We start from the raw sequence: 20,931 nt of genomic DNA, 5'->3' as shown, positions 1-20,931 counted from the left end.
TTAAGTGATTTTGTGCATAAAACAAGCAAAAAAATCTGCCAATGGGGAAGCAAAAAAAAATTGTGAACATTTTTCTTAAACACTAAATTCAAGAAAAATGTGCTTACCCCATTGGCAGATTTTTTTGCTTATTTTTGCAATTTTTAGAAGTTTTTACTGAAAACAAGACAAAAATACTAACAATTTTTTCTTGAAAATCATTTTTTGCTGTGTACTTTTTTCATAAACACTTAAGTCAATGTTTTTTTCTTATTCCATTGGCAGATTTTTTGCTTGTTTGTGGGGCAAAATTTTCTTGAAAATAATTTTTTGCAATCTAAGATTGCAGTGCAGTGTACGTTAAGATAAAAAATTGACTTATATTATTATTGTTTAAATTTTAAAATTTGCTTAAATTTTATATTTTTTGTCTACACTGCAAAAAATTATTTTCAAGAAAAAAAATTCTTAGTATTTTTGTCTTGTTTCCAGTTATAATATTATAATATAATACAATTCTTAAATTTGATATTTTTGGTCTAAAATCTAGTCTTATTTTCTTGGGTCGTTTTGCTCATCAAGAAAAAGCATCTTAATTTAAGAATTTTTAGATATTTTTACAGAAAACAAGTTTTTTTCTTGAAAATCATTTTTTGCAGTTTAAATATAAGCTGTGTCCCAAATTTATGGGCTGTGACCTTCGAAAGACGTATTCTAAGACCGATTGCATCACAGTACCGCGACTGAAGGCACACTGACAGGCTCTTATAAATCCTCCGAAGGCTAGACCGTCTCAACTCAGTTCTCTTTGTGGACTTCGGAGGCTGCGACCATCAAAGACCAAGTGCTTACCTTCTGAGGTCACGTCCTTAGACGGTCGCAGCCTTTGCACTTTTAGTGGTCACTATCATCACTGTCTATAGCTGTGTCCCAATTCAAAGTAGCAATGCTTAAAGTAGGAAACACAGGAAATCTCTCTGTGTTTGGACTTCCATGAGCCTGCAGACTGACAAATCTTGTCATCTTTCCGACAGCCATCACTCTCCGAAACATTTCTCTACATTCTGTATGCATGACTTAAACAAGTTTGAAACAACTTCTTAGAAAAATCAAACCATGTGGTCATGTCGAGGCAAGATGTTTCAAATGATGCAAAATGTCAAGCGTGCAGAACGTGGTAAGTTGCTCTTCAAAAATATCTCCTTTCCCAGATATAATGCTAACGAAAACAACTTTATAGAATAATTGAACTGCGTTTTTGAGGAAAACACACATTGCATTGCTTTTTACAAAGCTCCTTGTTTTTCTTTGGATCCAAACCACGTGGCAAACAAATAAAAGTTACTGACCTGCAATGTGTTGTCCTCCATACGTGATGTTGACGTCATACAGGCCGGGCACATACGGTATGTATTCCACATTACAGCTGCCATCTTTGTTGTCTTTGCAGGACATTTTAGACTCAGATGGACCTTCTACAGTTATTCCCAGACCACCGATACCAGCTCCTCTGTCCGGATCATAAGAGGGGTGTTAAGACAGTCATCAACTTTTATTGAATGTAATAGTATGCTTTGCCAAGCTGCAAAGTATACGGAACTAGATTTAGATAAATTTTGTAATGGTGCTTTTCCATTGCATAGGACCCCACGGTTTAGGTCGGGTCAGCTCACCTGACTTTCGGCTTGGTTAGCTTTTCCATCGAGTTTAGTAACATTTCGGAGTGGGAGTGATTATAGGCGTGTCGTTATATTTACGCTGCCTACTGCCGTGACATCATAAAAGTGGCAGCGTCGTTGCAATGCTATACATCGCCATACATTCATTTATTCACGAAATTAAAATTGGCCACCACAAATACATGTTTGCACATCGTGTTTATCACTACCTCTGTCTCACATGACAGTTTCTGTACAAACACCCGTGGCGTCAGTCGACGCGCTCCGCTCAGCCTCATTTATGTTGCATTTAAGCATATATGCGAACGTGTCACAAACTGCAAGTCTGGAAAAAACTTGTATGGTGTTCCTGATTCTCAACCTGTGAATGTTTTTCATCGCTAAAACGGAGTTTGGGAACTTACAGCAAAGCACAGATATTAACATGTTTGCTAATCTTTTACATAATAGCGATGACGCTGGTAGTGACGATATTCTCTGACCAATCAGTGATCCACAGTGTTTTTTGCGTCATGTTTTGGTATCAGCTTGGCTCGCTTGGAACCACAACTGAAGTATCGGGTACTACGTACTGCACCCCGTGGAAAAGCCCAAAAGTAAGCTGACCCGACCCAAACTGTGGTGTACTATGCAATGGAAAAGCGCCATAAGTGGCAAGGCGTTGACACCTGGTAATGATTGAGAACTTGTTGGGTTTGTCAGTCAGGGCTCCTTCTAGACCTGGACCCTTGGCCTGCACTCGAGAGGGGTCGCAGCCCTCACCCACCCCAACCTTGAACGGGCTTTTTGGAACGGGAGTCTCATCGTAGAGAACCTCTACACTGTGGACTCCTACATTGAATGGGAAATTAAACTTTACTTTCAAGAAAAACAGAGGTATTGTCAAAATGATTTATTAGATGTTTACCTAAGGGCAACATTAACAGAACATAATATTTTTGATGTAATATTGTCTGAGAGCAGTAAAACAGGTGACGTACCGTTCTCAAACGGTGTGTATTCCACATTGTAAGTCCCATCACCGCTGTCGCTGATGACGCAGTCTGTAGATGCACCTGATGGATTTTTCACTTGAGCTTTTATGTGCTTTCCACCAGCTCTGGACAAAGCACGAGCATCCACGGTGAAGTTTGTGGTAGCTTCTCTGTAAACCCCTATGGACCATAGAGTAAAAATACTGAACACTTGAATGGACCCCAAAACTGTTCAAACTAATTGGTTAAAGCTTGGAGATCATCAAACCAACAACGTGAATTCAACCTTTAAAACATCATCTTTTTTTGTCATTACCTTCCCCTGTAACTCCAGGTCCAGACACCTTCACCTTGCTGGTATCCACAGCTGGATCCACGTTCACTTTCGCAGGGAAATTGGGCACCGTCTTGCCTCCATACTTCAGTAGTAGCGTGTACATGCCTGCAGTCAAAGGCACGTAGGTGACCGTGTAGGTCCCATCCTTGTTGTTGAGAACTTCAGTCTTCGCTTTTGATCCAGAATCAGATTCGGCCTCCAGCGTCAGCTGTCCAGGTCCAGCTTTGGAGCAGTCAACGTTCACCACGCTAACCTCACCCACTTTACCTCTCTTCAGACCTGAACCAGATGCCTCCACCTTGGTGGGATCAAACGGATACTGGATGTCAGCGTGGAAGGGAGAGCCGGGAATATGGACGTCCTCGAAGAGAATGTTAACCAGGTACTCTCCGGGTTCAGTGGGGAGGTACGACACAGAGCAGGTGCCATCACCGTTGTCCGAACACTCGATTTTGGCTTCGGTGGGACCCTCGACCGTAAGTCCAAGCCCACCGGTGCCCGCCCCCTTGGTATCAATAGTAAACTCTGCAGGTCTGGAGACCAGACCCCCTTTCAAACCCGGACCAAAAGCCTTGACCTGTATATAAAGACAAGTACCACCTGTTACATCAGTATCCTCGCTAAGGCAAGACAGTTGTTCACATTATCAATTCAAAAGCACCTTGCTGGGGTCAGGAGGCAGCATGGCTTCAACAGGGAATGGGCTTCCTGTCAATGGGTTGCCATCATAGACAACCTCCACAACGTAGACGCCCTCCTCTTTGGGGATGTACTTCACCAGACTAGCTCCTTTACCAGGCTGAGGTTCAACCACACAAGGCACAGATTTACCTGATGGACTGGTGATCTTCACCTCCAGTTTACCTTGACCACCTGCTCCTTTTGTACCAACGGCGAACTCCTGGTCCTGACCTACTTGCACTCCTGTAATAAAAAGGTCTGACTTAAATATCATACAAACCACATATCACACCACAAAATCTTTCTACTAAAGCTTTGTAAATGATACTGAGGACTTACGACTTTCCAGGCCGTCCACTTTTATCTTGCTGAGGTCGAGCGGAGCAGCAACACCCACAGCGAAGGGGCTTTTAGCAATAGGGTCACCACCGAAGGTCACGGTTATCACCATCTCCCCCTGCATTGAGAAAACCAAGAGGATTTTCAATTTAACTCTTAAATCTGAGAAACTGCACATAACTGCAGAATCCTGTTGTACCCACCTGCTGTACCGGCATGTACTTCACAGTGTATGAATAATCATAGTTGTCAATGATCTCAAAGTCTTGGACAGGTTGTCCTTTGTTAGGTCCGGAAAACTGCACATCCAGAGGAGCTTTGCCTGCTCCTTTGGTGTAAACAGTGAAGTGAGTCGGCTTTCCGCTTTCCACACCTGATTGAGAAAGAGACCCAAAGGACAATGAATTGAAGCCCAAATCTAGAATACGAATTCAAGTTGAACGTGATCACAAACCTGCTCGGGCGAGTCCTGGACCTTCGGCTTTCACTTTGGACGCATCGTGAGAAGGATCCACTTTAACACGGAATGGGCTCACAGGAATTTCCTGAAAAGATTTGTTTTAAATCAAACACTCCCAACCCAATCTCAAGGCAAGTCGTGGTATAGTCACAAAATATTTTATTTATTTATTCATTCGTGTTTATAGACACAATATTCTGTTTTTTTTCCATGTCATTGAGCACACACTGCAAAAAATTATTTTCAAGAAAAAAAATTAGTATTTTTGTGTTGTCTTCAGTAAAAATGTCAAAGTACAAAATTAGCTTACTCCTTTGGCAGATTTTTTTGCTTGTTTTATGCACAAAATCACTTAAATTTGATATTTTTGGTCTATTTTTGGTCTTACTTTACTTTTTGGGTCATTTTTCTCATCAAGAAAAAGCATCTTCATTTAGGAATTTTTAGATATTTCTACTGAAAACAAGACAAAAACACCAAGAATTTTTTTCTTGAAAATCATTTTTTGCAGTGTAAGAAAATAAGTGTAGGTTTTAGACAACCAATATACAATTTGTGCTTAAGACAAGCAAAAATATCTGCCAATGGGGTGATAAAAAAAATCTTGAAATCCAAATTTACTTTTTTTCTTAAACACCTAATTCAAGAAAAATGTTCTCACCCCATTGGCAGATATTTTTGCTTGTCTTAAACACAAATTCACTTAAATTGTATGTTTTTTTGTCTAATAAGTAGATTTATTTTCTTAGGTCATTTTGTTTATCAAGAAAACATCTTGATTTAAGTATTTTTAGATATTTCTACTGAAAACAAGACAAAAAAAATAAGTTAGAAAGTCATTTTTTTGCAGAGCAAATTTCTAAAAATAAATTTTCGTGTCCGTAGCACAACTTTCTTTGTCATGTCATTTTATGTATTGTATTGTTTTCTCATTGTTTTGTCTATTTATTTATTTTTATTTTATCTTTTTTATTATTATAAAAATTTTCAGACATCCCAACCAACAATGATTTAAAAATAGAAAAAAAGACATAAAATGACACGAAAAAGAAAGTTGTGCTAAAGATACAAAAAACTATTTGAAAAGTTTTGTTGCAAAACGAGATAAATCCAGTTTTTAACATTTTTGTCAAAACATGTTTATTATTATGTTATTATTTTGTTTTATGGTGCTACTTAGCTGTATTTTTTAAGTTATGAAGGTTTTAAATCAAAACAAACCAACTGCAGTTGCATTGAAATGAATTGGAATGCACAACCAAAAAACACGATTTCTGAACAATTAAAAAAACAGTGGTTATCTCGTTTTGCAACAAAACTCTTCATTTATAGAAATTTGTGCTCAATGACACGAAAAAATGGAAAATTGTGTCCATGAAAACGAATAAATAAACAAAATATTCAGAAATAAAAACTATTTGAAGATGACTTACTTGATCAGCAAAAAGGACTTTGATAGTAAAACGTCCAGCTCCAGGAGGAACGTATTTGACAGTGATGGTGTCATTGGCATTGGGAATGATGTCAAACTCAACATCCTCCTCCTTATCGCTTATAACATTTGCATCACATTTGATCCCAACACTGACATCACCTGACAAAATCACCATAACATATTTACAAACTGCGTGTAGAAATCCACAGATCTACAGATGAAATGTCAGACCGGTTAAATAAACCAGATGTGAACGTGCGTTACCTTCACCGGCCTCTGTACAGTCCACGATAAAATGGGTCGGCTCATTAGCTTTCAACCCGGTTTTCTCCACCCCTGGGCCGGATACTTTTACTTTGTGTGGATGACTTCCCTTTCCAACATTCACCTGGGGAAAAACATCTTCAGAATGTTATAACAGTAGAAAGCATGAACGCACATAATAATAAAGAGAATAAATCACTAAAGACAAAAAAATACTAAATTAAACAACATTTTTAGGAAAATACACATTCATGTATAGAAAACAAGTTAGTATTATTAGTAAATGGGTATCTGACAACACAAGTAAAAAACACTTAAAAAGGCACAAAAACACACAACGACAACCATTTAACACACACAGAAGTATAAGAATTTATTAAATGTGACATCTGTGAAAAGACATTAATTCAGTCATGAATCAAACACTGAAATGCATTTATAAAAGTCCAGATTTCTCCGCTTATTTCCAAACATAAACACGTTAGTAATTTAGTAATTGAGAAACTGCGTTTTTCCAGAGTTTTTAAGTGTTGAGTAATATTTAACATTTGCATAGTCAGTCAAAGAAAACACGGTTACAGACTTTAAGACTGTGAGGTTTGCGGAATGGACACAGATGTGCATCAACAAACAATACTTTGATTTTTTAACACTTCATTTCTGCAGGAAAACTCAATCTATCCACTTCTCGGTAACTTATTTTGGCCCTTCATTAAAATGTATTCAACAATATTCTTAAAGGGTACCTCGACTATGAACAATGCTTTAATACTTTACATTGGCCAACTACAACTTAAGCCCATTGATAGAAACACATCAAATATTTTCAATACTCATTTCAAGCTGTGAAGGCCGCCATTATGTTTCGCACATATTGCATTCTGGGTCGATGACATGCAATGGTTAATTTGAATCCTGCTTTATTTGTATGCTTTTTGTATTGTTCATCATTTCTGTCACTCTTTGGTTCATTTCGAAAGGTTGGTTGACTGCAACCTTTAGTAATGTAAACAAAATGGCGGAAAAATTTTTTCAAAGTTTTTTTTTAAACTTTCACATTGAAGTAGCCAATCCCAGTGTTCATTTATTAAGCCATACATGCGTTTATAGTCGGGGTACTTTTAAATATTTGAAAAAAGCAACTCAGGACCACAAACACAACAATACAATATCTAACAAACACAACAGTATTTAGTCAGTGCTTTTGTTGTTCTGATACAATTTCAAACATTGCAAAATTATATCGTGATACTCTAAAAAATAAAATTAAACTGACATCAAAAGTGAAATTAAACATTATTGCATAATTTCATACAGAAAAAAACAATCCTTTACTTCTACCAAAAATGAAAAGTGATGCACGAACAATAAACTCAAAGGCAGTTCTCTTCAAAACAAACAACATCAATCAAAACCACTTTAATTAATAGATCATTTAAAAAGTAAATATGATAAAAAGCTTCATTTGATGGAAACTAACTACTTTATTACACAAAACATTTTTGAAATAAAAATTACAGTGCTTTAAATGATTGTGCTAATGCTAATACAACATTAATATTTAAATTTGAAATCAATTTGGATTAAACAAATCATGTGCATTTTGCTTAAATCATTCATTAATACAGTACGTTGATCTGTCTTCAGTAAAACTAAACTTAAAGGAATAGTCTACTCATTTTCAATATTAAAATATGTTATCACCTCAACCAAGAACCGCTAACACATCTCTCCACCATCTGCGTGCGCGCACGCAAGCGCTGGAGCGCGCTGCCACGCCCCGACAGCATCCAGCTCAGCCCCATTCACTCAACGGCACCATGTAGAGACAAAGCCAGAAGTGACCAAACACATCAACGTTTTTCCTATTTAAGACGAGTAGTTATACGAGCAAGTTTGGTGGTACAAAATAAAACGTAGCGCTTTTCTAAGTGGATTTAAAAGAGGAACATATTTTATGGCGTAATAGCACTTTTGGGAGTACTTGGACTCGGCGCAGTAACACCCTCCCTCTCCCATTATGAGAGTGAGAAGGGGAGCGGACTTTTCAGGCGACTCGAAGTACTCCCAAAAGTGCTATTACGCCATAAAATGTAGCTCCTCTTTTAAATCCGCTTAGAAAAGCGCTACGTTTTATTTTGTACCACCAAACTTGCTCGTATAACTACTCGTCTTAAATAGGAAAAACATTGATGTGTTTGGTCACATCTAACTTTATCTCTAAATGGTACCATTGAATGAATGGGGCTAAGCTAAATGCTATCGCGCTTACGTGCACGCACACAGATGATAGAGGGATGTATCAACAATTCTTAATTAAGGTAATAACATATTTTAATATTGAAAATGAGTAGACTATTCCTTTAATATAACTGCCATTCATACTGTATCACACGGAGTACAGCATTTACCCAATATCACCAAAATGAACCATCATCTATGAATTATTTAACAGAAAAACAGCGGCGCTCCATAATAGAAGTGGTGATGACAATGACAGGTTTGTATTTGGATGTGTTGTGAGCGTTTAAAGCATCATCATCATTAGTTTGTACGATTAAATCCGCATTCAGCTGTGACTGTAGTGTGTTAGTTTTAACATGAATGACCTCTGACTCTATTGGTCTTACCCTGAAGGGACTGTTGGGCACACTGACCCCTCCCCAGGTCATAGCCACCGTGTGTTTGATGGCCGAAGTCGGGGTGTATGAGCAGGAATAGACGTTATCTCCTTTGCTTCTCACCTTCACGTCGATAGGCACACCATCAGCATCCTAGAAAAACACATTAGGTATGAATAAAACAGTGTAACCTTACAGCTCAAGCGTTTTGGTCTCATACAGGTATTCACAAACCTGTGCGATGATTTTCAGGGGTCCGGGTCCAGCATCTTTAGCATCAACAGTGAAGTCAGTTGGCTTGTTAATAATACAGCCAGACTTCTCCAAACCTGGTCCATATGCACGAACCTACACAGTCAAGTTTACATTAATATATATATATATATATATATATATATATATATATATATATATATATATATATATATATATATATATATATATATATATATATATATATATATATATATATATATTTTTTTTTTTAAATCATGTGTTGTGTAACTAGTAAGTGTTAACTACTACAGTATGATAGTGTACTGTAAATAAGGCACATGATACTAATCTGACTCATCTTTTACCTGGTCGGGGTTGTTGGATTTGTTTTCAGGGACGATGAAGGCCATGAATGGACTGTCTTCGATATCTTCATCATCACACATCACGTGGACGGCGTACTCGCCCGGCTCTGTTGGCCAGTAACACACATTACACGAGCCGTCGTTCTGATCGTCACACTCGATCCGGGCTTGAGACGGACCTTCGATGGCAAAACCTGTTGACAAATTAATCCCAAAAATATTACTACTATCGTAACTTATAACAAACACACTGATCTCATACAAATCTTTAAAAGTAATTCAATGGATTATTAGATGCTATGCATGTTATTTTATGGCTTCAGTTGCTCTCTTATCTATATTATGGTGTAGTAATAAAAATGACACATCTATGGGACTGTTTACACTTGGTATTAAGATGTGTTTTCATTGATCGGATCACAAGTGGACGAGAGAGACACATTACGTTTACACCTGGTATTTAAATCCGTCTCTTTTGTCCACTTTCGACCGCTTCTGTGCTGAATACTATGAGGGGGTGGTCTGTGAGAAGGTGGGCGAGTCTCTCTGCTGTGATTCAAACCCGAGCTGGAGTAATTATGAGTTTATATTGATGCAAACTAATATTATGTCGGAGTGCACTGCTTGTTTAGCAAGTAAACATGCTGCACAGTGTTTTGTACATGAGTATGTAAGAGCTTTCTTTGAATTTTCAGCGCAATTGATGAAATAGGATCGCGCAACTTTCACACGCTTTCAAAACGAAACTACGGAGATCAGCCGCTTAGTTTTATCAATGAAAGGCTAAAAATTCACGCCAGAAGTCAAAAAAGACGTAAAACTTGTGTTTAATACCTCAGATTAGATAAATGGGCGGAGAGAATGCGGTCGCGTGTGGCTGTTCGAACGCATTCAACCACATGTGCGTTCCGCAACTCCAAAGCGATCCGATCGAAAGTGGTTTTGACCACCTCTGGATGTGGTTGAAAGTGGTCGAAAGTGGATGAGCTCAAAACGTCTTGAACACCGTTTACACCTGGCATTAACGTCGTCCACTTGTGATCCGATCGACGAAAACACATGTCAATGCCAAGTGTAAACAGCCTCTATCATGCAGTTACTAAATATCTTAAGCCAGCAATTTTGAGTTATAAAGACGTCTAATAGCCCAGATGTCTCGGCTAAAACACTGCAAAATTTGGACTGTCGGTGCAAATTTAATACGCTACGTCTAACACAAAAAGAAATTAAATTAAATAAATAAATGATACCAAGCTCCTTTTAATTACGGTTGGCATTGCTTAGTTTTTTAAGGCAAAAACGACATGTAACCAAATTCAAGTTTATTTTGGCTACAAGTGGGTTACTCATAGCCGGGTTATATTATCCAGTCTTTAGTTAAAGGGACACTCCACTTTTTTTGAAAATATGCTAATTTTCCAGCTCCCCTAGAGTTAAACATTTGAGTCTTACCGTTTTGGAATCCATTCAACTGATCTCCGGGTCTGGCGCTAGCACTTTTAGCTTAGCTTAGCATAATCCATTGAATCTGATTAGTGTATTGGCATCACGCTAAAAATAACTAAAGAGTTTTCGATATTTTTCCTATTTAAAACGTGACTCTTCTGTAGTTACATTGTGTACTAAGACTAAGAGAATTAAAAGTTTCGATTTTCTAGGCCAATATGGCTAGGAACTATAGTTCATAATAGTGCGTAATATCACTACGCCTGCAAAGTCCTTGATTATTACCCCAGAATGGGAGAATAGTTCCTATACATATCGGCCTAGAAAATTGCAACTTTTAATTTACCGTCGATCTTAGTACACGATGTAACTACAAAAAGAGTCAGGTTTTAAATAGGAAAAATATCAAAACTCTTGGTTTATTTTTTAGTGCGATGCTAATGGTCTAATCAGATTCAATGGATTGTGCTAAGCTATGCTAAAAGTAGTACCGCCAGACCCAGATATCAGCTGAATGGATTCCAAAACGGTAAGGCTCAAATGTTTAACTCTAGGGGAGCCGGAAAACTAGCATATTTCCACAAAAAGTGGAGTGTCCCTTTAACCTAGATAGTGAAATAACCACTAATGCTTGCTGGGATGAGAAGGGATGGGAAGTTCCTGTAGTCTCACCAAGCACTCCAACATCAGTCCCAATGGATTCAGCTACAAAATCTGCAGACCGGCCCACGACACCTCCCTCAAGACCTGGACCCCACGCACGAATCTTCTGAGGTCCAGCTTCAGAGCCCACCTGAACATCAAAAGGGCTAACCACGAGAAAACAAAGACATGCAAACACACATCAATGTATTAATGTCATGCATTGTAAGTACAACAGTAAAGAGGGCTTTATTGTATAAAAAACATGAATTTTTATGAAAAAGTTTACGAAAAATGCAAGATTTTAAATTTCACAAAAATACAGTTAAAAATGCTAATAATAAGAACTGGACACATTGTGGTTGTCAATAGGGCCGTCACAATGATTAAATAATTGTCTCATTGCGATTGTTTGACATCATAGCGATGATTTCAGATCACCGCAATGATTGCACATCTCTTTAAAAAACACAAGGGGGAGCTGCAGCGCCTGTATAAAGAAAGTATCAGATGGTGCTCCTTAACAGACATGTGGTCTAGTACTAATAAACCATAAGTAGGATTGGCTACTATTGAAGGCCTGTTCTGGTATAGTCAGTTTAGTTTTATTGCATTTTTATTTTTAGTTATTTTTTAAGAATTTAAGAGTTAAGAATTTTCAGGTTTTGAATTTTTTTTCATTAAATAATTACTTTTAAATACGTGTTATGTGTATTAATATTTACTGCCAGGTGAACCTTGCAAAAAATTTTTATAAAAAAAATATATTTAAAATATTTGGAAAAAAAAACTTTCATAAACAAACAAAAAAATGAGAGAATTAAATGTTAAAGCAATAAAACAGACAATTAATCATCAAAATTTATCAGGCAATTAACCCTCAGCCAAATTTCATAATCGTGACAGCCCTAGTTGTCAAACATATAGTAACGTACAGCCTTAAAGTCAAGTTTATGGGTTTAAATGGCTTATTGAAAAAGATTAGGTTCAGTATATCAGAATGTCTATCGTGTGTCAAACAATCGTACAGCTAAACATTGCAATGACTTAAACTGACAGCTTTAGTATGACATACAGCACTGCCGGCACCAATTTATGGTTACGTTCCAGTTTAAATATGACCGAGCATCATAAATCTCCAGTGACGCTACGCTACAGTACAGGAAACATCTCATCAGAAAGAGTTTGTGTTAATAGCCGAAACCACAGCAGGGCCAATATTTAACTTTAACAGGGGTCATGGACAGCTCAGTTCCCGCTGTGTGTGTGCTCGCGTATGGTGGAGCATTCGGTGAACAGGAGGGTGATTGTATGCATTCACCCCTGACTCTTTCCCTTGGCCATTTCATCTGCAACAGAGCAGCGATCTGATTGGCTGATGATTTGTCTTGCGTGTGATCAACACAACTCAACCATCCTCGACTTAATACGCCAAATTTTTTTAAAAACATTGTGATGATGATGCCATTTTTGGTATAATACATCATTGCTGCGATGGCAATGAGCACATTTTCTTAACGAGAACACAAATCAAATCAAAAACACGGCAATCGTTTCCGTTTCACAATCTGTTTAATGGGATGTTTACCCTAAATGGTCCACGTTCATCAGGTTGCTTGTGAATTTAAACATGAAGAGACATTAGTGCACGGCATGACTGCTTCCCGGTGGTCCCTAGCGATGCTTCGACTGCAAAACTCCTCCAAACTCCCTCCCGGAGAACATGATGTCATGTTACTTTCCAAATCCGTCTTTCGGAGCCACTGGGCTCTTGACTTTCAAAGCCAGGTTACATACTAATGAGTCTTCCTGGCAGCGGACGTGACCTACATATCAAACCTGACGCTAAAGCGTTTCAGATGGACGAAGCTTTTCCAATCAAATAAATTCCTAACACCATCCTTAATGGTGGTGAACAAATTGAACGCAATAAAGTCAACACTCCGTTGAAAGCATACCAAACATGCACCGAGCATCAACAACATGCTCTGTTTTGACTCACAGCAGATGCAGAAATTTAGGCTAAACCTCATTTGTTTATGAATGGCCATGCCTTTATAACTAAACAACCCTGATCAAATTTATCTTGCTGGCAGTTCTTGAGTTCCTGACTAATGTTAATGGAGAGAGACAAATAACATCTGGAGTTGCTCGAAGGATGATTCGTTTCAACCTGTATGCCGCGTCTGGTAAAACATTAGGTTTTAAGAGCGATTGGTTTAGGAAATGCTCACCTCTTGGGAATGTGCTGTCCGCCCCAGGTGATGGTGACCGTGTATTTGCCAGGTGTGTGTGGATAGTACTCGTAAGAGTAAACTCCGTCCGAGGCGTCTTTCTGCTTTACGGGCTCCTCCAGGCCTTCTGAAAGTGAGAAATGTTTACGGTCATTACAAACAAGAGGGATTTATTTCATCAATTGGTGTTAAAATGTGTAAATTAAAAAGTCTAAAAAGACAAACAAGTGTAACTTGTGCATGTAAACTGTTTGTTCTTAAAATGTCACAGTGAAAAGAGTTTGATGCATGAAATTGACTTTGCTAAAAGTAATTTACACCAATAGCGTTAATACATTTATTTGAAGATAAACAGCAGCTGTGTACAGATTAATGGAAATCGTTTAGGGTGCACTCACATTACCCCGACCAAACCACGCCCGGGCCGCCTTGCAGAGGTGCGCTCGGGCGCAGTTTACTTGGGTTTAGGAACAGAGCGTAATTCAAAAGCAGAGAGTTCAAAAGTGTTAAGAGAGCGCTTTCATTTTTCAAAACAATCGCTTCCTAATGAAGAAAGCGTGCCCGGGCAAAGATCGGTCAAAGTACAGTTGAGTGTATGCTTCTGGGGCAGTGCCCCTGGCAATTGCACTTGGGCATGGTTCGGTTGGGTTAGGGATAATATGAAAGGTTCCCCAAACAGTCATGTGATCTGTGACCCATTCAGTTATTTACAGTGAGTTGGCTTGACATCAAGTCAGCTGCTCGTGTGGTCTGTGCACAAGGGTCTGGGAAACTCGTTTAAGCAACAGATACCTTTTTTGATTTTGCCAAGCATGTTGATTTTGCTACTGTGGATTACGTGGTTTTACTAGATGCGTTTCCATTACCCTTAAAATTGCGCAAATTGAAATAAATACATAAATTTAGCAAAAACTCCAATATGTCGCAAAACATTTTTTTATGCTTGCATGAGGTGGTTTTTCAGATAATTCAAAAAAAGAATCTCACAAAAACTGCGAATAAAAATGTTTTTTCGCATTTGCAGATCACCTGACGTGCATAAAAATCACGCAAAATCGCGTATTATTATAACCTCCCAAAAACACCCCATATGTGGCCGCTTCCAAGCATAAGGGGTTTTCTTTTCCATTAATGCTTAAATAACATGTCTGCGTCGTCTTCGATTAAAAATAATAGCCGTGTTTTTATTTATAAACAACCATTATTTCCGCAAAATTGTTTTTCCCAAATCAGTAAATGGACACCAGGCCACTGACAAGCAGCATGGCATTATCATTTTTATTAAACATTATTATAGTAATATCGTTGATTGTTTTACATTTTTAGGGGCGGTTTCCTGGACAGGGATTAGACTAGTCCTAGACTAAAATAAATGTAAGAGCTGTCCAAACTGAAAACAACTTGCACTGACATATCTTAAAATACATCAGTTCCCTTTGTTTAGCCTCAAAATGCACACAAGTAATTTTTTTAATAAGGCATGTTTGTTAAAACTTTTTATATTTCCTAATTAAACTAAGTCCTAGTCCTGGCTTAGGCTAATATCTGTCCAGTAAACCACCCCTTAGTCATCACGTTAATAACATAACGTAAAGACCAGCCACTGTAGAGGCATCAAGCGCATGATTTCAATGTTAAGTCAATGTGAAGACGCGTTGATGCGGTTGTGGAGGTCTCGCGGCGCGAATAAGGTGTTTATTGCGGCACGGTAGACGCGTTTCTGCCTCATTCTCGCGTCTAGTTCGCGCGAATTGAGCATTGCTGCGGGAAACGCGCGAGTTGAAAAATTTTAATTTTGCCGGAAAAACGCGCCACGTTAACCGATCAGGAGCTTGCTCTAGTAGTGATCTGACTACAGAAAGTGAGCGGAGTCGCAGAAGCCCCTCCCATGACGCAAATTTCCGCGTGAATGTCTCGATGACTAGAATTTTACGCACAGCTTTCACGCATGAATGAAGCGAGTAAACTCAAAATGTTCAAGGGCAAACTAGATGCGGTAGACGCGAATTTGACGCCTTAAACGCGGCTGGTGTGAACCCACGGTTAGACTGTAACTTAAAGTGCCGTAGTAGGACTACATTTATGCATTTGGCAGACGCATTTTTCCAAACCGACTAACAGGCATTCAAGCTATACTTTTTTAGCAGTATGCCAGTTCATGTGTTCCCTGGGTATCAAACCCACAGACCTTTTCTCTGCTAAAGCAATGCTATACCGACCGACCTAAAGGAATACCTAATACCTTGGTATTACCACAGTATAGTAATGTAAAAACTGTCCTGCACATAATAAAAACTGTCAGAACAATTCACACCCCCAAAACACCAGTAAAAGAGAATTAAATTTGGTCTAGTTTAGCACAAGGTCACTTACTGGGTCCCTTGATAGTGATGTTAAGGTCTCCACTTCCAGCGTTACGAGTGTCCACCTTAAAATCTGCCACTTGCCGTATTCTCACGCCTTTGGGCTGCAAACCTCGTCCGGTGGCACGGCAGGCGCTGGGAACGGATGCTGAAACATACACACAAGGAATAACTTACTTTATGCACATGGTTAATTAAGCAAATCAACTTTACATACACAGTTTAAAATGAATACATTTCGTTTTTGTTTAAATTTTTTATACATTTTGTAAGACCGCAATCTAGTGGATAACCGCAAAATTATAGATTACCATAAAAACTTATCAAGAAAGCGTCATTGGCAGGGAAATATTTTCTCTCAATTGATGAAAAAGTTTACGGGATATAATTGATTTAGGAAAGTCTTTGGTTTGCTTTTGCGGCATCCAGAAAGAAAGGAAAAACAGTTTTCCTTTGGGTCTGATTTTAATTTATGTTACATGTGGACCATTTCCTTGTTCAGTAGTTCTGGTTCCTGAGGTCCTGCTCATCCTAACCTGCCCACCGCATTTCCTTTAAACATCAAATATGAACAACAAGAGGGTGATAAAAGGAATCCTAAGGGATCGGTAAAGCTAACCGCAAACCTTGCCATGAATTATAGAGGGCAGATGGTATATTGTTAACGCATTCGTTCTTGGCATTAACTCTCTCCGTTTACAAAACACATCTTAGTTAAAACCTCTTTAAATTTTGCATTTGAACCTGCAATAAGCAGTAGCTCAATGCATCAGTGCTGCACCACAACTCCATTATTTTAAACTATCTTTATTTCTATGACTTCTAAAAACTAGATGATTTAAGCAGGAAACGATGTGTCGATGTAAAGCGACTCGAGAGACGTCTGTTTTATAGCAAGGAGTGAAATTATTTCATCCACTTTAGAGGATACAATGCGCTCACTGTTAGCAAAAAACTAGCTGTTAACCACCAGCATGATCACGTTTAACTATACAGGAAAAACAATTAAAGTCTATTTCTGTTAAACGTCGATTGTTTCATGCTACCTGGTTCGGAAAAGCCATCTCAGGGAAAAGGAATTTAGCGTTTTACAAGTCACAATTTAATAACACAGGGTTAGCTTTGCTGCTGGAACGGATGCTTGTACAACACACACGTGCGGACTGTATATACAGTACACATGTGCACGTATGGAAATACAAAGCTTTTTTGCACTTTACTTTCAGAAACATGAGCCAAAATAAAGACAAATATATATGCATACACACCCTAAAATTGGAGTGCAAGTTTCTCAAGCTCGGCAAATCTTAATATCAAATTTAAAAGTCCAAAGAAATGGAAATGCAGTCTGACCTTAATGCCATCATGAGCGGTGTTTAATAAGCTGGCATCATGACACACGCCACAAACAAGCGCTTTGGTGAACCGCAGCTGCATTTATAGTGCACGTAAAACCGAATAACTACATAAAAATCTCTCTAGTAGCCCACATGGAGTTATAACTGCATCTAACTGCATCCGAAAATGCACATATCAGAGCGCCAGTTTACAATTAAAATTATTAATTACGAGCAAAGTGAAGTTATAAACCAATATCTTTCCCTCATGTGTACTTTAATAATTCTCATCATCATTCATCCTCCTGTGATCTTGCAGCTAAGTTACCTGGGCCGATGTTGACATTGAAAGGGCTCTTGGGAATGGCGATGCCTCCAAACATTATATTGATGATGTGAGGTCCGGCCTGTACGGGTCTGTAGGTGCAGCGGTAGACACTTTCACCTTTGTCTTCCATCAAGACCTCCACAGTGTTCATGTTACCCTGAGGGTCTTTAATAACAGCCGTCACCTCACCCACACCAGCTCCTGTTGAACACAAAAGAGAGAAGATTCATGAACTTTTGCCACCCATATCCAGGAACCTTGTTGGTCATGAAACAACGTTCCCATCAACAGAAGATCAAATAGGGAGACATATGCTGCATCCGAAATTGCATACATGAATTAGAGGATTGCGCTGAATCTGATCTCTATCAAAAGAGATATCTCAGCTTTTTGCTCAAAATGTGGTGTTTTTGAAGAAACCTACCCATATTTGAGAGGTGATAAAAGAGAACTAATGAAGGTAGGATGAAACTTTTTGTTGTTGTTTGAAAGCAGATGGTCTGTTCTTTCATTGTATATATTGTATGCTTTTATATTTAAAGAATAGCATTTTCTGGGAGGCATTAAACTTTTGTGAAAATCATGAAAAATGCTGGCGGGGAAAGAGTTAACCTCCTAAGGCCTGAGCTTTGATTTGGCTTGCATTTTAGATTTCTTCCAGCTATTTGGGGTTAGGAACAACCAAAAAAATATAACAACCAAATATTTTTCTTTGAACATGAAGCAGTGTAATTGTCCATGTTAACTATTATGGTGCAAACAACAAAAAATGTGATGTCAACGTATGTGGACACACCAGGTCTTAAGAGGTTAAATATATAAAACATCAAATGAAAGAATAAACCCTCTGCTTTCAAACATTTCATCCTACATTCATTAGTTCCCTTTTTATCACCTCTCAAATATGGGTAGGTTTCTTCAAAAATACCAAATTTTAACGTTTTTGTGAAGGACTTTTGATAGAGATCAGATTCAGAGCGATAATCAAAACATACACGTAGTTTGAACTGTTTGACCTAAGGGGTTGCTTCAGGTTTTATAAATTGGGTAAGAGCGCCATTTGGTAGATAAAAGCAGAAACATGGATTGCCGGAAAAACTCGTCATTGGCAGGGAAGCGTTTTCTCTTAATTGACGAGCTAACTCGTCAATGGCGGGGAAAGAGTTAAACTATAGATGCGTTCATTGGACGAATGCGGTCTCAGTTTGTTTAAAAGGTCTGAATAGTGAAATAAGTCAAAAATAAATGACTCTAAACGGACTCAGATGTGATTCTTTTTGGAAGTTTACAAGAAATTACATTTATTCCAGGAAAGCCATTTGTTTATGTTGTTACTGTTGAAATCGTCCATACACGAGCATATGATCGATTCATAGTCATGTTTCTTTTTTTAAGTGATATTTTGGCCATTTTTGCCTTTATTTAACAGTGAGTAAGGAGAGGACAGGAAAGTACAGGGAGGAGAGAGGGGTATGGGATCGGCAAATGACCACAAGCCGGAAATTGAAAAAGCACCACATATCGGAGCGCTGCCCACTACACCATCGGCTTCGAGTCATAATCATGTTTTAATTGTTAAATGAGATCTTCAAACTGGTTCAAACCTGCAGTGTAGATGTCAAAGTAAGTGGGTTTGTTGGCGATGTTGCCCAACGGCTCCAACCCAGGGCCTTTTGCGGTCACTTTAGTGGGATCTCCCTGTGCTTTATCCACATCCACCTCAAATGGACTTTTTGGAATTTGCTGACCAGCGAAAAGCACAGTGACCTGCCGAATGCAAACATAAACACCATGAGCCCATATTTCACAGAAGAAAAAATAGTGGAAACACAGTTCTTTACTATATTTACACACACACACACACATACACACAACTACCTGTATACGATACATAACTTAATGCAAAAGCGCTGTATATGTCGACAAAGTTGAACAATTTTGTAGATTTACAACAATTTTAGGACTATTTTGGCTATTTTAGCGGTGATATTCATGTTATTCTGACCTTGTGAGGTCCCATGACTTGTGGTGTGTAGGTCACACTGTAGGTCTTCTTGGTTTCATTGAGGACAGGTTTGACCTCCTCTCTACGTCCTTCTGGGTCTTCAACATAGACCGTGACTTGTCCCTGACCCGCACTGTAGGTGTCCACCGTGAACACGGCCGGACGCATCACCCGGTTACCCGTCGGCTCAATACCTGTCAGCAGATACATAAAACATAAACAAAACAGAAGAACCAGAAAGCATCTCCACTTTCAGTACAAGGCTTTTAGGGTTGTGATATGCAAAATAAATTTAAATCACAGAGACGGATGGTATGTGTAAGCCAGGACATTGTAAAATACATTGCTGCAGGTCTTACATAAAACATCAAAGCAGGTAAATCATGGAAAAGTTTCAAACTAAAATAGGTTTGCTTTAACAGCCCTCAACAATTCAGATTCATAAAACCAGACCAGAATAAAAACAAAATTTATTGCTGCACTTTTAGATGTGTTTAATGGATGTGTGTATATTTATAAAATACACTTTTAGCTATGGGTAAAAGCACTAAAAGTTAACAGGTCGAACAATTTCCATGTGCTAAAACCACTTCAGTCACTTAAAAACCTTTAGGCAATAAATCTTAATTTTAGTCTCCACTTAAGGAGTCTTGTTTCAATATAGCAGCAGACAAAAATCTTAATGGATTGTCAACATAAAAAAAATCACTTGGTGAATTAGAAAATATGTAAAAAAAAAAAGGCAAATTACACTATTAAATTACACTTTTGTGTTGTATACTGTTGGTTATACCAGTAACATGCAATTACACATGTAGACCATTAGTATGCAGTGTCCATGTGCATGTTGACGCAAACAATGACGCATAAGTATAAATGAAAACTGGTACGTACAGCCTACGGCGTTGGTCCGACAAAGAAATATAAATCAGCCTTAAGATGTTGATGATACAGGTGGTTTCATCGGACGCACGCGCATTGCTATGGTCATGAGTTTGAAAGTAACTTAACTTTCGGTCTCGGTTTGTTTAATGGTCTGGCTAGTGGCTAAACTAGCTCTGGAACTTTTTACACCGTAACGTTAACACAGGGTAGTTTTTGATACCCTTTAGCTATGATTTGAACAAGGGCAGCATAACGATTAATCGCGATTAATCGTTTGCTAAATTAAAGTTTTTGTTTAGATCATATATGTTTGTGTACGATGTATAATAATTATGTATATA

At 38.3% G+C, this 20,931-nt stretch overlaps 1 protein-coding gene across 2 annotated transcripts in view; it reads right to left on the bottom strand.

Annotated features, from left to right (window-relative positions):
* Nucleotides 1–20,931, bottom strand: part of flnba (filamin B a) — a 116,200-nt gene that overhangs the window by 43,117 nt on the left and 52,152 nt on the right. For both annotated transcript variants that reach the window (XM_073876323.1, XM_073876324.1), the window contains exons 5-23: nt 19,706–19,899; nt 19,305–19,467; nt 17,701–17,901; nt 16,046–16,183; nt 13,673–13,799; nt 11,469–11,605; nt 9,351–9,544; nt 9,004–9,117; nt 8,779–8,922; nt 6,149–6,272; nt 5,883–6,043; nt 4,444–4,534; nt 4,193–4,362; nt 3,990–4,107; nt 3,631–3,893; nt 2,949–3,546; nt 2,639–2,812; nt 2,327–2,489; nt 1,329–1,489 (exon numbers count right to left, since the gene is read on the bottom strand). In XM_073876323.1, coding sequence (XP_073732424.1) covers nt 1,329–1,489; nt 2,327–2,489; nt 2,639–2,812; nt 2,949–3,546; nt 3,631–3,893; nt 3,990–4,107; nt 4,193–4,362; nt 4,444–4,534; nt 5,883–6,043; nt 6,149–6,272; nt 8,779–8,922; nt 9,004–9,117; nt 9,351–9,544; nt 11,469–11,605; nt 13,673–13,799; nt 16,046–16,183; nt 17,701–17,901; nt 19,305–19,467; nt 19,706–19,899 — 3,435 coding nt within the window. The remainder of the gene's footprint in view (nt 1–1,328; nt 1,490–2,326; nt 2,490–2,638; nt 2,813–2,948; nt 3,547–3,630; nt 3,894–3,989; nt 4,108–4,192; nt 4,363–4,443; nt 4,535–5,882; nt 6,044–6,148; nt 6,273–8,778; nt 8,923–9,003; nt 9,118–9,350; nt 9,545–11,468; nt 11,606–13,672; nt 13,800–16,045; nt 16,184–17,700; nt 17,902–19,304; nt 19,468–19,705; nt 19,900–20,931) is intronic.

This window comes from Misgurnus anguillicaudatus, chromosome 14 (genome assembly GCF_027580225.2).
Source record: "Misgurnus anguillicaudatus chromosome 14, ASM2758022v2, whole genome shotgun sequence".
Classification (NCBI taxonomy): Eukaryota; Metazoa; Chordata; class Actinopteri; order Cypriniformes; family Cobitidae; genus Misgurnus; species Misgurnus anguillicaudatus.
The sequence above is the reverse complement of the archived record's forward strand: the minus strand, read 5'-3'. Positions and strand labels throughout refer to the sequence as shown.